This window comes from Henckelia pumila, chromosome 1 (genome assembly GCF_033568475.1).
Source record: "Henckelia pumila isolate YLH828 chromosome 1, ASM3356847v2, whole genome shotgun sequence".
Taxonomy (NCBI): Eukaryota; Viridiplantae; Streptophyta; class Magnoliopsida; order Lamiales; family Gesneriaceae; genus Henckelia; species Henckelia pumila.
In genome coordinates, this window is record NC_133120.1 from 114,265,718 (window position 1) to 114,283,099 (window position 17,382).

A 17,382-nucleotide genomic window follows, 5' to 3' on the forward strand; every position below is an offset into this window, starting at 1 on the left:
TTTGGGTGTTTGGATTGGATTAAAAAAAATATCATTTGACGCTGGAAGTTATTATTTTGTAGAAAGGGTCAGCCAATAACATGTAGACACGTCAGAATCGGTGGAGCTAAAGGTCTGGGACACCACGTGTTGTGTTGTTATTGGTTGGGTGTTCATTGTACTTTGTTTGTTGAGGTCAAGGGGAACTGAATCGTCAGACGCGGGAAGGAATTTTCCCGCACGTGCTGTAAACGTGGATTGCGAAAAGCTTGCCGAACAAGTAAAAGAGAATAAGATAATTATGCTGATTTGGCCCTTCATGAAATTTGGAAATAATAATAATTAATTGATGAATTAATTAATTAATTAATCACAAATATTTCCCAGGAATTCGTAATCACTTCATCTTGTAGCCGAAAGATCATATTTTATATTCTATGATTATGATTAAATTTATATACTATGTGGAATCACGAAATTACTAAAAATCATTAATGAGAAAAAAATGATATATTAAATTTATATGTTTTCAAATATTGAACAAATACATTATTCTATTTTTTTTTGGGAAATCTTGAATAAACCTTTATATATATTTTGAAATATTTGAATAAATACTTTTATTCATACGTAGTTTTAGAGATATATATTTTCAATATATGAAAAATAAAATTGGGGACTTAATGGTCACGATATTTTTAAATAATATTTCGAAATTTTACAGGGATATTGTAAATATTTATTTACCTTTTTATTTACAGATATTAGATAAAGAGAAATATGTTTAGGTTGCATTTGAATTAATGGAAGAGATCGAGTTGATTTGATTTTTAGTTATTAAATTTATATGTTTTCAAATATTGAACACATACATTATCATTTTTTTTTTTGGAAATCTTGAATAAACCTTTACATATATTTTGAAATCTTCGAATAAATACTTTTATTCATACGTATTTTTAGAGATATGTATGCTCAATATATGAAAAATTGGGGAGTAACACTTCTGTGAGACGGTCTCATCTGTTAGACGGGTCAATCCTATCCATATTTATAATGATAAGCAATACTTTTGACATAAAATGTAATACTTTTTAATGGATAACCTATATAAGAGACCCGTCTCAAAAAATGATACTTGAGACCGTTTCATAGGAGTTTTTGCCAAAATTGGGGAGTTAATGGTCACGATGTTTTTAATTAATATCTCGAAATTTTACAGGGATATTGTAAATATTTAATTACCTTTTTATTTACAGATGTTAGATAACGAGAAATATGTTTAGGTTGCATTTGAATGGAAGAGATCGAGTTGATTTGATTTTTAGTTCACAAATCAAATCTATTATATTGTATCAAATTTGTTTAAAATTAGAATGTAAATTTCAAATTTTAGCTGATCAGTATAATTTTTTGCTTCATTTTCATCAACTTTTCAATCAGAGAAATCCAATTGGATTTGCAAATCCATTGATTCAAACATGACTTGAGGTAAATACAAACTCACTTTTCATAATCACACAATTATATTAGAAATATAATTGTTTAATTATTGCATGGGTACCTCTTGTGAAACGATTCTACGAAATTATATATGCAAGAGTTTAGGGGTGGAATTAATAGGGTAGAGACTCGTCTCGTAACCTTTCTGCCCGATTTTTGTCCCGAAAATAATCGAATTTTTTTTTATCCCGATCCCGTACCCGACAAACTTCAGGACCCGAATATTCGGGATCCCGTTGAGTAGAAAGAGAAAATTCCGAATTTTTTTCATGCTCAAAGTTTCGTTAAAAAAACAAAAAAATATGATTATTTTATTAAAAAAATACTATTTAGAAACTTATATTTATAAATAAAAAATAAATACTCAACTTAAAACATTTAAGATTAATGTAGTGACCCTTACCCGAATCACCTACTAAACAGAACTTAGGCATGCAATTAACTTAATTAAACAGATATCAGAATAAAACTGCGGAAACCATAAACGTTATACAATCCCAAGTAAAGAAATCTGTAATTTATCCAAATAATATACAACCCAAATCGAATAGTTGTATCAACCCAAACAACAGTAATAAAACCTAGACGAAGCTCCCGCTGGTCAACCACTGACTAGCCCCTCTTGGATCCACCCGCCTCGTCCAATCGCAAACCTTCCCCATGGAATAGGGTGTCCAGAAATACAGAGTACGAGACGTGAGCATAAAACGCTCAGTACGAGAGTATGAGTATACATGCATGCAAAATGAACTCCCTATAAACTCGAGGTCAAGGATCAGATAACAGAGACAGACCGGGCCATGGTATGTAGCACGTTGTGCCGTCGCTTCAGGAGGTGGCTCCCATACCATATTACCAGTGGATATGCCGGACCCAAATCGATGGAAGTCCAACCACTAACAGGATAGGAAAAAACCCTACTAACAGACATCTCGAAGGAGATAGCTCAGTATGCAAATGAATGCAGCATAAATCAATGACATATAAACCATGCAGTCACATAATACATGCATACTCAGTCAGGATATCTCGAACAGTACTTTCGTACCTCAAATCAGTGCAAGTTCTACCAACTCTAGGTCCACGCCTATAGTCTGCTCTACACTGCCAAATGATACTACTATCATTAAAGCACTCTAAAAGCCTTAACTAAGCTATTGCATACTTCTAAATATTTATAGGAAGCAAAAGCTATACCTTCGTCCGTCGTTAGCTCTTTGATGTCGATGCCTCCAGAACTTGGGCACAACTCCGCTACGACTACCGAACGTCTCGCCGATCGCCGGGTCAAGCCTAGAAAGGCTAGAACAACTCGAATAGACTAGAAAGGAGAGGGAAATACTCGGAATTAGCAATTGAAAATGAAGCCTCGGCCCTCTATTTATAGACAACGATCGGAACTTCCGATCCTCGATCGAAACGTCCGAACCTCGATCGGAACATCCGATCCTGCCATCGAAGCTTTCGAAGATCCTGATCTCCCACGTGTCAAAATATCACTTGTTGACTCCGGATAGGGGTGATCGGAGCTTCCGATCCTAATCGGAGCTTCCGATCTTGCCACACGTCATGCCTGACGTAATATCGATCGGTGCCTCCGATCGCTCATCGGAGCTTCCGATCCTGTTCGGAGCTTCCGATCGTACCTTCGGAGCTTTCGATCCATCCGATACCCAATTTTTTTAATTAGCATTAATCCTTTAATTACTCAATTAGGGTACGGGATACTACATTCTCCCCCACTTAAGATATTTCATCCTCGAAATCAGTTCTTAAGTATCGAATGCAATACAGAAATCAGAAACATTCTTTATTCAAATCAAACGTTTACAGAGTTTGCAACTGAATACAACTTAAAGAATGAAATCAAAACAACTCAGGATGGTCTTCACGCATCCTGTCCTCAAGCTCCCAAGTAGCTTCCTCAGTGCCTCGGTGCTGCCACTGAACTAAAACCAAAGGAATGACTTTGTTCCGTAAAACCTTATCCTTATAATCCAGGATACGAATAGGTTTCTCAACATAGGTCAAATCCTTGTTTACCTGAACTTCAGACTGCTGCAGAATATGAGATTCATCCGTCACATACCGTCGCAACAGAGATACGTGAAACACGTCGTGAATACTGGATAGATGCGGTGGTAAAGCTAGTCAATAAGCCAAATCGCCAATGCTCTTCAAGATCTCAAACGGACCGATAAACCTGGGAGATAACTTGCCCTTAAGGCCAAATCTAAGAATCTTGCGGAAAGGTGACACTCTCAGAAACACTTTCTCCCCGACATCGAACTGCAAAGGCCTACGCTTGATATTAGCATAGCTGGCCTGACAATCCTGTGCAGTCTTAATCCGTTTCTTGATCTGATCAATAATGTCTATCGCCTGCTGGATAAACTCCGGTTCCTCAGCCTGTCTCTCCCCCACTTCTTCCCAGAAGAGTGGAGTACGACAACGTCGCCCGTACAACGCCTCAAAAGGTGCCATCCCAATACTAGTGTGATAGCTATTGTTGTACGCGAACTCGATCAACGGCAAATGATCCTGCCAGGCTGAACCAAAATCCATGACGCACGCTCTAAGCATATCCTCAAAAGTACGGATAGTGCGCTCTGACTGACCATCAGTCTCCGGATGATAGGCAGTACACAAACTGAGAGTAGTACCCATCGCACGCTGAACACTCCCCAGAATCTAGAAGTGAACCTGGGGTCCCGATCACTGACAATGCTCATCGGCACTCCATGAAGTCGAACGATCTCCTGAATGTACATCCGTGCCATGCGATTCACAGAGTACTCTCGGCTATGGACAATGAAATGCGCTGACTTGGTGAGTCGGTCCACTACAACCCAGATAGCATCACAGTTCCTCGGGGATACCGGCAAATGGGTCACAAAGTCCATTGTGATAAACTCCCATTTCCATTCAGGAATAGGCAAACTGTGAAGCAATCCTCCAGGTCGTCGGTGCTCTGCTTTGACCTGTTGACACACCAAAAATCTCGAAACAAACTGATAAACACTGCGTTTCATTCCCTTCCACCAGAAACGAGTACGTAGATCCTTGTACATCTTATTGCTCCCAGGATGAATACTCAACTTAGTGCGATGTGCCTGAGACAAAATCTCCTCTCGCAACTCTTCATCCTGCGGAATCACAAGCCTACCAGACAAACACAGAAAGCCATTTGACTGATAATGAAATCCAGACGAGCTACCCTCGTTAGCTAGAGGAGCTAAACGCTAGGTCTTCGAATCGGACATCTGAGCATCTCGGATCCGCAAATACAAGGCTGACTCAGATAATATCGCAAACATCTGGATACTCTGTATACCTTTCTTATGCTTGAAGATATAACCTGAAGTACAACAGTCACTGATCGCACTAGACATCGAACAAGTTTGGAGTGCGGATAGTCGCACCTTGCGACTCAAGGCATCAGCGGTGAGATTAGCAGCTCCCGGATGGTACTTAATTTCGCAATCATAGTCCTTAAGAAAGTCCATCCAACGTCTCTGCCTTATGTTCAACTCCGCCTGAGTGAACAAATATTTGAGACTCTTATGGTCGGTGAAGATCTCAAATTTCTCGCCATACAGATAATGACGCCAGATCTTCAAAGCGAACACAATGACTGCCAATTCCAAATCATGGACTGGATAGTTGTCCTCGTGAAGCTTCAGCTGTCTAGAAGCGTATGCGATCACATGCCTATTATGAGTCAGGACACAACCTAACCCCTGAAGAGAAGCATCCGTGTAAACCACATACCCTCCAGATCCTGACGGTAATGCCAACACCGGCACAGAAGTCAATCGCCGTCAAAGCTCGCAGAAATTCTCCTCACACTCGGAGGACTACTCGAAATCTACACCCTTGCGGGTAAGCTGCGTCAAAGGTCGAGCTAGTTGAGAGAAGTTCAGAATGAAGCGACGATAATACCCTGCTAGACCCAGAAAACTACGGATCTCAGCAACTGTCGTCGGACGCGACCAATTAAGTACTGCTTCAATCTTGATTGGATCAACAGAAATCCCTTCCCTGGATATGATATTGCCAAGAAAGACCACTTTATCCATCCAGAACTCACACTTGCTTAGCTTGGCATACAACTGCTCATCTTGAAGAGTCTGCAGTACCAACCGCAAGTGAGAAACATGCTCTTCCGTATTACGCGAATACACCAAGATGTCGTCAATGAAGACCACGAAAAACTTGTCCAAATACTCCCTGAAAACACGATTCATCAGATCCATGAATATAGCCGGCGCATTAGTCAAATCAAATGGCATTACTAGAAACTCATAATGCCCATAGCGAGTACGGAATGCAGTCTTGGCTACGTCCTGATCATGGACTCTTAACTGATGATACCCAGATCTCATGTCAATCTTAGAGTAAACTGACATGCCCTGCAGCTGATCAAACAAGTCATCAATACGAGGCAAAGGATACTTGTTCTTCACAGTAACTCGATTCAGCTGCCGATAGTCAATGCACAGCCGCATCGACCCATCCTTCTTCTTCACGAAGAGAACAGGAGCTCCCCAAGGAGATACACTAGGACGAATGTACCCCTTGTCCAAAAGATCCTGTAGCTGATTCTTCAACTCACGCATCTCTGACGGAGCCAGACGATACGGTGCTTGAGAAATAGGCGAAGTATCCGACATCAACTCTATGCCAAACTCGACTTCCCTAGCAGGAGGAAAACCCGGAATCCCATCAGGAAATACATCTGGAAATTCATCCACAACAGGAATGCTCTCTATCCCAACGCTCTCAGCGGACAAATCAACTGCATAGATAAGGTAGCCTTCCCCGCCAAACTCTAGAGCTCGACAGGCTCTCAAAGCTGATACCAAGGGCATCGGGGGTCACGCTCCCTCACCATAGAAAAACCAGCTCTCACTCCCCTTCGGATAAAAGCGTACTAATCTCTTATAGCAGTCCACTGAAGCTCGATAGGTAGTCAACATATCTATTCTCAGAATGCAATCAAAGTCGTCCATCGCCAGGACCATGAGATTCGCAATCAAAATGTTACCCTCGAACTCTAAAGGGCAACTCATCACTAGATGCTTAGCCAAAACAGATTGGCCCATCGGAGTAGAAACAGACATCACTACGTCAAGTGCAATGCATGGTAACTTATGTCTCTTAACAAAACGTGCAGAAATGAAGGAATGAGATGCACCAGTGTCAATAAGTACAAGAGCAGGTATTCCATAAAGCAGAAATGTACCTGCGATGACTTTCTCATTCTCCTCCACTGCATGATCATGCCTCAAGGCAAACACCTGGCCAGAAGCTCGTGGCCTCAAATGAGAACTCCCAGCAGGCTGTCCCTGCGACCTCTGCTGAACGGTGGCCTGAGAACCCGATCCTGAACCAAAACAGAACCGCCTCCCCCAGACAGTGGACAATCCCTCCGGATATGAACAGTCTCTCCACAACGGAAACAAGCTCCAGAAGCTCTACGGCACTTGTCGGATGGATGGTTCTTCCCACAGTGATCACACTTGTCCTTCTTACCGAAACGGACAACACCTCCAGAACCAGAGGAAGAAGTAGATCCAGACTTCTTGAAAGTTTGGGCACGGGGACCCAAAGAACTAGCAGGCCTCGACTGAGGGAAAGACCTGTTCCGCCGAATGCTGTCCTCCGCCTGGTGACAACGGCTCACCAAACCCTCGTAGGACATGTCGTCGCCAACCGCCACACGGTCATGGATCTCAGGGTTAAGGCCTTGAAGGAACAGATTATACTTCATCTCTGAGCTATCAGCAATCTCGGGGCAATAGGATAGCAGATCAAAGAACCTCTGCTGATACTCATCGATAGACATGGCTCCCTGTCGCAGACTCAGTAGCTCGCCTGCCTTCGACTGACGGAGTGCAGGAGGAAAATACCGCTTTTGGAAAGCTGTGCGGAACTCGGCCCAGGAGGCCACTCCTCTCGCCGCAATAAAGGGTGCAGAAGTAAACCTCCACCATCTACGGGCTCGCCCATCCAGAAGATAGCCAAGGGTCTCCATCTTCTGCTCCTCGGTGCAGTGAAAAGTCTGAAAAGTCGTTTCCATGCGGTCTAACCAATTCTCCGCATCCTCCGGAGACTCACTTCCAACTAAGGGCTTAGGACCCATAGCTAAGAATCGACGCACAGTGAAACGCTCGTCGTCATGATGACGATGATGCCGTTCTCAACGAGGCTCCCGGTCGGCATCACCCCAATGCCCACCAATACTGCCATGAGAACTCCGGTCATCACGATTTGCCATCTACAAAAATACCTCACGGTTACCTTATGCAGAGTCTAAATCCCAAGAATACTATGCATGCTCTGATACCATAAATGTAGTGACCCTTACCCGAATCACCTACTAAACAGAACTTAGACATGCAATTAACTTAATTAAACAGATATCAGAATAAAACTGCGGAAACCATAAACGTTATACAATCCCAAGTAAAAGAATCTGTAATTTATCCAAATAATATAAAACCCAAATCGAATAGCTGTATCAACCCAAACAACAGTAATAAAACCTAGACGAAGCTCCCGCTGGTCAACCACTGACTAGCCCCTCTTGGATCCACCCGCCTCGTCCAATCGCAAACCTGCCCCATGGAATAGGGTGTCCAGAAACACAGAGTACGAGACGTGAGCATAAAACGCTCAGTACGAGAGTATGAGTATACATGCATGCAAAGTGAACTCCCTATAAACTCGAGGTCAAGGATCAGATAACAGAGACAGACCGGGCCATGGTATGTAGCACGTTGTGCCGTCGCTTCAGGAGGTGGCTCCCATACCATATTACCAGTGGATATGCCGGACCCAAATCGATGGAAGTCCAACCACTAACAGGATAGGGAAAAACCCTACTAACAGACATCTCGAAGGAGATAGCTCAGTATGCAAATGAATGCAGCATAAATCAATGACATATAAACCATGCAGTCACATAATACATGCATACTCAGTCAAGATATCTCGAACAGTACTTCCGTACCTCAAATCAGTGCAAGCTCTACCAACTCTAGGTCCACGCCTATAGTCTGCTCTACACTGCCAAATGATACTACTATCATTAAAGTGCTCTAAAAGCCTTAACTAAGCTATTGCATACTTCTAAATATTTATAGGAAGCAAAAGCTATACCTTCGTCTGTCGTTAGCCCTTTGATGTCGATGCCTCCAGAACTTGGGCACAACTTCGCTACGACTACCGAACGCCTCGCCGACCGCCGGGTCAAGCCTAGGAAGGCTAGAACAACTCGAATAGACTAGAAAGAAGAGGGAAATACTCGAAATTGGCAATTGGAAATGAAGCCTCGGCCCTCTATTTATAGACAACGATCGGAACATCCGATCCTGCCATCGGAGCTTTCGAAGATCCTGATCTGCCACGTGTCAAAATATCAATTGTTGACTCCGGATAGGGGTGATCGGAGCTTCCGATCTTGCCACACGTCATGCCTGACGTAATATCGATCGGTGCCTTCGATCGCTCATCGGAGCTTCCGATCCTGTTCGGAGCTTCCGATCGTGCCTTCGGAGCTTCCGATCCGTCCGATACCCAATTTATTTAATTAGCATTAATCTTTTAATTACTCAATTAGGGTACGGGCTACTACAATTAAAATATTTCGGATAATATTTCAAGGTTTTGTCAAGATAAGAACGTGAGACTGTATATTGGATAATAATAATAATTATTATTAACAAAATGTTCGGATCCAAATTACTAGATAAATTTTGTTAAATAGATCTATTATTCTACATGTTTTTCTAATTATATATAATTATAAATATGAATAAATTAAATTATTAACTTATTTTAAAAAATACACAAAAATAAAATATCATTTCGTAATTCTACAATTCGATCGTTCCAACAATAAACAATTATACGAATTAAGTCCACAATTAATTTTTATATGAGTTCAAACTCAATAATATTTAGTTCAATCTATTAATAAAATATATTATAATATTATTTTGGAACGGGTCAGAAATCCCGTCGGGAAAATTTTTTATTCTTGATCCCTCTCCCGATATTAGTCGGGACGGAAAAAATATCGAAAATTCGGGTCAAGAAAATATCGGGTTGGGATTTTTTCGGGACGAAAATGAGATGAGATTCGAGAATGGTCATGATTTCGGGATTTTTTTTCCACCCCTATGCAAGACGGCTCAATCGATCTATATATAGAGTGAAAAGTAATGTATTTTAAATAAAAAATATCTTTTTCATAAGTCTGTTGAATAATTTTTGTTTTCATAAAATTAATTCATTAAATTGTCTCATAAGAGTTTTGTGTATTTGATTTAACTTTTAAGTATTGGATTCCTTTTATGAATAAGTATTCAGTCTATAAGGAGGAACATATATAATCCGTTCCACTGAAAAATATCAAGATTGCGTTGGATTAATGGATTTTAAATCAATTAATTTTTAATGTATTTTTGTTGTTGAGATAAGTGATGTCGGGTCATCCTCGGATTCTAGCTGGGAAGAGAAAGCTCGGGATGGACCGAGTGGAAAGTGTCTGACAGGAACAAGAGTACCCAGGAGGACATGGTAGAATGATACTGCTCGGGTGGAAAGGGTGATTGGTCAGAAAGGGAAGCCTTGGCATCCTAGGCACTTCCAGCACATTCAAGACTTCCATTGTCAGACAAGACATATAGACTAAGTCAATCCATCATTGACCACGTTCAACGATAATCAAGGGGCATGTTCTCTCCCATGTTTCCAAGTCATGGCCAAACCATAATGTGGTCTACCTCCTACATCATGACCACTACCCGAGATCTCGGGATGGTCACCCACTTGGTGCCCTATAAATAACCCCGACAGAAGTAAAATCAAGGGAAGTCAATTCATTATCTCCAACACTTTATATACTTTTTTTTTTAAAAAAAAAGTATTTCCATTTTTCTTTGCATGAATACTTTACTGACTTGAGCATCAGAGTGATCATGCCGAAAATATTTATGACGCCCGTCTAACCTTTCTTGTTTGAGTGTGTACAGATCACCCCACCCGGGCTCACCCCACCCTGTCACGGGTACCCATGTGCATATTATCCTGTCAAGAATATTCATGATCACACTACCCTGTCAAGAGTACTCATGCTTAATTGCTTATACTATCCCGTCAATATTACCCATGCTCATACTACCCGTCAATAGTACCATGCTCATCCTACCCAAGATACCTATACAAAATCATGAGTACTTGCATGAAAAAAGACACATTTTACCTGGGAGGTTGCCCACCTAGTGCTTTACTCAATTTTCCCGCATGAAATCAATAAGTAATACCATAAAATTCAAATTCACACTTTATATATTTACTAGTCACGGGACACATGCGTTGCGTGTGTAATATAATACATAAATATAAATCGAATAATTAACTGATCAATGGAGTCTGCATTATTTTTATGATAAGATCAATCTCAAAATATTTGAAAATAAAAAATGGATAGCATTACCTAATACATGGTGGTCGGTTGAAAAGAAGACATGTGAGGAAGTGATTTTTGAGATAAGAGCCATTTGAACATATTTGAAAAGAGAAAAACTGAGAGCATCACCTGACAATCAGTTGAGAAGAAGAGGGAGTGAATCTAAAAATGAGATTGAGAGACAGACAACGTGAGATTCAATTGGCGTAGTGGGCTTGATTTTGACTTTTGAATTCAAATTTGGGGCATTGACTCACTAACTGTATGTAATTATAATTTTCAGAGAAGGTAAATTAGTCTAAACATTAAATTGATCAAAACAATTATTATAAGGATTTACACATTATTAAATAGTAAAGATATATAACATTTCATGTTAAGCATAATGATTTTCATGTTCACTTATAAATATAATGGTGTTATTTGAAATTCATTGTACTTTATATACATATACTGATGGGTAAATAAGTAATGTTTGGAGTTAAAATTCTATTTATTATTTCATATAAACAATAGAATTATAGTCCGAATTTATTCAAATCCTTCAATCTAAACGCATGATGAAAAAAATAAAATAATTCCAGTGATATCCTAAAATTCGTATGTTATATTCCCTCGTCCTAGTCATTTAGGCTAATTTTTTTTTAATCCATCCCAAATAGATAGTCTAGTTTTCATATTTAATGGTATATTTTATATTCTTTTACTAATTTACTTATTTTAAAGTAAATATTATTAACTACTTGTACAATTATTTTATTATATTAAAATTTTCATTAAATAAAGGATAAAATGAAAAATAGCTTTCGAAAATATGTCTCCAAACATTATTTTAATCTGTGTGAAAACATAAACTTGCCTATATTAGTAAGATGGAGGGAGTATGTCGCTATATATATTATTTTTTATATATTATATATAAATACATTATTTTTCATATAAAATTTAAAATACGTAAATTAATGCGGATTAATATTTGGTTGCGTTTGAACACATCAACAAACTCTAGGAAAAGTCAAAACTTGATTTACAAACTTTTATTTTAAAAAAACCTCAAACAGTAAAGTCAAATAAAATTTATGAGGCTACCGAATTTATTGGGCAGACAGCGAAAATGGCATGGCTATGGCACATCAATAATACCATCGAGTATCCCGTCAAAAAATAATACCATCGAGTATAGGTGAAAAAAAAACAAATTTTTTTATTTTAATATAATGATAATTATTAATCCCTATCAAATATATAAGCTTGCTTTTTTTTCACACAAAATTTAAAAATAATTGAAAATGTAATTTTTTTAAAAAAATTTTCATATCTTAGCCCTTTTTTTTTTGACAACATCTTAGCCCTATTTAAAAATACAGTTGCTTGTTTTCTAATGTTTATTTAGTTAATAAAAGATATATAGTAAGAAGGGAACAAGAAAAAAATGATGTTAAATACAAAACTTAACTGCATATTCGAAACATCAGAAAATATAAGAAAACATATATAATTGACCTCTTACTTTTGAACATTTTCCCCTTCATTATTTTTAGTTTTTTTTACAACTTTTGGAGTTTAGTAATCTCCTCAACCTCATGCTAACTATTAACAAGTTGTATTACGATTCCTGCTTTGTTTTTGGCTCAAATAATATAAATTAAAATTTAATAACGGTTACCCCAATATTTCGAAAAAAACAACCGACATGGTAGGTTTTTACCCGATCGGAGTTGGTTCGAGTAATTTATTTTCCCTTAAAAAATATTTCCAAAAAAAAATTTAGTTATATTTTTATAAAATCCAAATTTTTTTTACTATTTATTAAGGTAGATGTATTAGAGTAACTAAATGATATCATAGTCTATTTTTTAAAATATCTAAACCACTATCACCCCACTTCTCCACATTCTCTCGGTTCTAGATTCAAATTCCAACTAATTCACTTTCTTATTTCTCTTCCAAATTCCAAACATATTCATTCATTCTTTTTTAATAGTATTTTATTATTTTTCAGATCTAGGTAAAATATATTTTTCAACACAACACAAAAATTATACTCAATTTTTTTTAACTTCTAGCGGGTACTATATATTTTTTTCTTTCTATTGTTTTCGTTAATATTTTTTATCGCACACGCATTTATTTGCTAGTGCTAAAGAATAAATTCGAAACAACCAGTAAAATTCATCCAAAAAAAAAAAAATTAGAACAAAATATTAAATATGAGTAGGAAGTAAAAATATTTTCCCTTAAACAATATTTCCAAAAAAATTTAGGTTATTATTTTCATAAAATTCTAAAAAAAATGCAAAATAATAAAATCCATAAAAAAAACAATATTAAATATGAGCAGGAAGTAATCATTTGCAATACAAATTACATAAAACCTTTTCGGTTTCTAGAATAATTTGAATAAAAAAACATCATGTGAATGGCATTTTGATTTCTCCAAACATATGTAACGTAAAATCATTCACAATAACCTAATCAATATTTAAATCTCGTACTTTCTCACCTACTAATAATACAACTCACTTTAATCTGAACATGCAAGAGCCCATAAACTCCCATTATATTTATACTATAATTTATTCCACAAGTCGCACGCATTTTGAATTTTTGATGATTCGATGAATATAAATATATATACAAAAACAGAGAGAGTTCAAGAAATTAATTTATGAAAGACCCTTGACGTAAATATTTTTTCTTTGTAAAAATTTTCACCTTCAATCTTAGGGAAGGTATTTAATTCTTGACAGCTACTACTCCGTTGGTCGTATGTGTTCTTCCATCTTCTCTTCTCTGCTTCATTAATGGCGTACAGCTCCTTTTCTCCGCCAATTCTTCCACTTTTTTTTTTTGCCCTTTTTTTTTTTTTTCTTTTGATGATGATGATAGTTGGTCATTCTGAAATCGTGTGATTTGCAGTTTGGATTGATTGGTGAAGTTTTCTTGGTTACAGGCCACTCGAGAATTCACCTTTCTTGTTCTTGTTTTGTGCTTTCAGACAACGTTTGTAGGTGGGAAGACTTTGAAGTTTGAGATTCAAAAGCCAGGTTCGTTCCAGGGTTTCGATTGTTTTGCTTGATTCCAGCTGAATAGTTGATTAATCTTTGATAATTCCATTCATGGGGAGAAGGGGAGTTCTCTGTGTTGCAATCTTGGTTTGTATTGTTCTATCTTGGGTGGAAACATGTGGTGCCAGTGTTCAAAATATTGGGATATTGAATCCTGTGTTCCGTGGATCTCAAATGCATTGGATAGACAATGATGGGTTGTTTCTATTATCCAACGATTCGAATTTCGCCTTTGGATTCATCACCACACAGGATGTCACTCGGTTTCTGGTTGCTGTAACTCACATAAGTAGCTCCACCATGGTTTGGGCGGCCAATAGGGGTTCCCCGGTACAGAATTCAGATGACTTCGTGTTCGATGGTACTGGAAATGCTTACTTAGAGAGCGGGGGATCCACGATTTGGTCCACTGGTACTGCTAATAAAGGAGTTTCTTCCATGGAGCTTCTGGACTCTGGTAATCTGGTTTTGATGGGGAAAGATGGGAGTGTTGCTTGGCAAAGCTTCAGCTACCCCACGAATGCCCTTTTGTCGAACCAGGAGTTACTTGAAGGAACGAGACTTGTCAGCGAACCTGACTTCAATAACTTGACATATTCTCTTGAGATTAGGCATGGAGATATCATTCTTTCGGCAGGTTTCGAGCCGCCACAGCCATACTGGTCTATGGGAAGAGACAGCCGAAGAACCATCAATAAAGATGGCGGTGACGTTGCTTCTGCGATTCTTAGTTCCAATTCTTGGAAATTTTATGATCGAAACAAGGTGTTGCGATGGCAGTTTATTTTCTCCCAAGACAGCAGTGTTAATGGGACATGGGTGGCGGTTTTAGGAGACGATGGATTCATCACTTTCACCATGCTTCAAGGTGGTTCGACGAATCCGTTGTCAGCAAAGATACCCGCAGACCAGTGCAGCAGACCCGCAGCTTGCGACCCGTACTACGTCTGTTATCCGGGCAACAAGTGCCAGTGTCCCTTAGCCCTTCCTTCTTGCAAGTCAGTAGCTTTAGCTACATGCAACAACGGTACGGATACTACTGGGGAGCTCGTTAGTCTTGCGGATGACATCGGTTATTTTGCTCTGAATTTTGTTCAACCATTTTCTAAAACCAATACTTTAGATGGCTGCAAAGATTTTTGCCGTAGAAACTGTTCTTGTGGTGTCATGTTCTTCGAAAGCAGCACAGGGAATTGCTTTCTTTTTGGTCAGATAGGAAACATGGTTGGATCCTCAAGTGGGACGGACTTTACTTCCTTTGTCAAAATCTCTAGTGGGGGAGGTGGTGGTGGGAATGGTGGCAACAAACGCTTCCCTGTTGTCATTATTATAGTAATTGTAATAGTTACAATTATTATCATATCTGGTCTTCTTTTGGCTGGATTTAGAATGCTCAGGAAGAGCAAGGAAGTCCCTGGTTCTCCTAAAGGAAGTTCAGAAGAGGATAATTTCTTGGAAGGTTTTTCGGGGATGCCAATCCGGTATAGCTACAATAATCTTCAGACCGCAACCAATGATTTCACAGTGAAACTTGGTCAAGGAGGTTTCGGATCCGTTTACTGGGGAAAGCTTCCTGATGGCACTCAAGTAGCTGTGAAAAAATTGGAAGGTATTGGGCAGGGGAAGAAGGAATTTCGAGCTGAAGTAAGTATTATAGGCAGCATCCACCATCTCAACCTGGTGAGGCTTAAAGGCTTTTGTGCTGAAGGAGCCCACCGACTTCTTGTTTACGAGTTCATGGCAAATGGGTCACTAGAAAAATGGCTTTTCAAGAAAGACAAAGAGGAGCTCATATTGGACTGGGAAACAAGATACAAAATTGCAGTGGACACGGCTAAAGGCCTGGCTTATCTTCATGAAGCCTGTGATGTAAAGATAATTCACTGCGACATAAAACCAGAAAACGTGCTCCTTGATGATCACTTTATGGCCAAGGTCTCAGATTTTGGCTTGGCTAAGCTAATGACAAGAGAACAGAGCCATGTTTTCACCACATTAAGAGGCACTAGAGGGTATCTTGCACCAGAATGGATCACAAACTTCGCCATATCAGAGAAGAGCGATGTTTATAGCTATGGGATGGTATTGCTCGAATTAATCGGTGGTAGAAAAAACTACGACCCCACAGAAACCCCAGAGAAGTCCCACTTCCCATCCTACGCTTCCAAAATGATGGAAGAAAGGAAGCTGAAAGATATCATGGATGCTAAACTGAAGATAGATGAAGAGGACGAAAGGGTTGATATAGCCATCAAAGTGGCACTGTGGTGCATACAGGATGATATGCAGCTCCGCCCGCCCATGATAAGAGTAGCCCAAATGCTTGAAGGGCTGTGCACCGTGCCGTGGCCCCCAACCACTTCTCAAATAGGATCGAGTTCGTTGAAGTCAATGAGTCATGGGGGTACTTCATCGGACCCCGACTCATATAATAGTGATGCATATCTTTCGGCAGTTCGCCTTTCAGGTCCAAGATAACAGCTACTAGTCACAGGCTCAATCCACACCTGAATAAGATGTTGCATTGGGGGGCTATGGCTACGTAACAACTTAAGTTAGTCGAAGAAACCTGACAAGAGTATTATCACATACAGCTGAGCATGAAAAATTGCTGGTAAACCTAAGCTTAGATCTTCTCGGATTATACGAACATACAATGTTGTCTGTGTATAATTTCCTGGCTTTTTTTATGTACATCTTTCACTTGTAAATTTATCAGATTTTGCTGTTGGAACACGTTTTCAGATCAGTCAGATCTGATACTCGGAGCAGTGGAAGTTTAAAATTTTTCTTTTTTGGTCTGGAATGATTCCAGATCATGGGTATCAAATCCTTACGATTAAAATAAACAAGTAAAATAATAATAACAATTATAATTTTACCTCTTCAAGCTATGGCTTGAACTATGGACTCCAACAGATTAAATCTGCTCTTGTTGTAAATCCCAGGAACCGATGACTCGCTCGATCAACTCCTGAATTAGGTCCACGAATAGAAAACTAAAACCCTCTGATTGATTGGATTAGAAATCAATCAGATGTTTATCGAAGAGATTTACAGATTTGATCTGTCAATTCAGAATGTAATTTTTCGAAAAAAATCACAGACTGAATTTTCTCAAAAAGGGAGACAGAATTCGAAAATTCTCCTTAGAATTAATCTAGGATTTTCGAAAACTGTAGGTGATTGTGTGTCTTTCGAAAATCCCATCAACCCCTATATATAATTTCTGTCCTGGACTAATTATATATTTAATAGGACACTAACACCTTAGGGCCCATTAGTGATAACTTAAGCCCAACAAGCCAAGCTTTTTATTATAAAAATTAATATAAAATTCATCATGACTCCGAT

At 38.8% G+C, this 17,382-nt stretch overlaps 1 protein-coding gene across 4 annotated transcripts; it reads left to right on the plus strand.

Moving 5' to 3' along the window:
• The first annotated feature begins 13,565 nt into the window (after nucleotides 1–13,565).
• Nucleotides 13,566–16,743, plus strand: LOC140876045 (G-type lectin S-receptor-like serine/threonine-protein kinase SD2-5). 4 transcript variants are annotated; one of them, XM_073279898.1, is made up of 2 exons: nucleotides 13,566–13,692; nucleotides 13,959–16,743. In XM_073279898.1, the coding sequence occupies exon 2, from the start codon at nucleotides 14,080–14,082 to the stop codon at nucleotides 16,504–16,506; it is 2,427 nt and encodes an 808-aa protein (XP_073135999.1). In that variant the 5' UTR covers nucleotides 13,566–13,692; nucleotides 13,959–14,079; the 3' UTR covers nucleotides 16,507–16,743. The 4 variants fall into 4 exon arrangements, with proteins under 4 accessions (XP_073135999.1, XP_073135996.1, XP_073135998.1 ...); XM_073279895.1 differs by having other exon boundaries at nucleotides 13,573–13,769; nucleotides 13,914–16,743; XM_073279897.1 differs by having other exon boundaries at nucleotides 13,573–13,769.
• The last annotated feature ends 639 nt before the right edge of the window (nucleotides 16,744–17,382 follow it).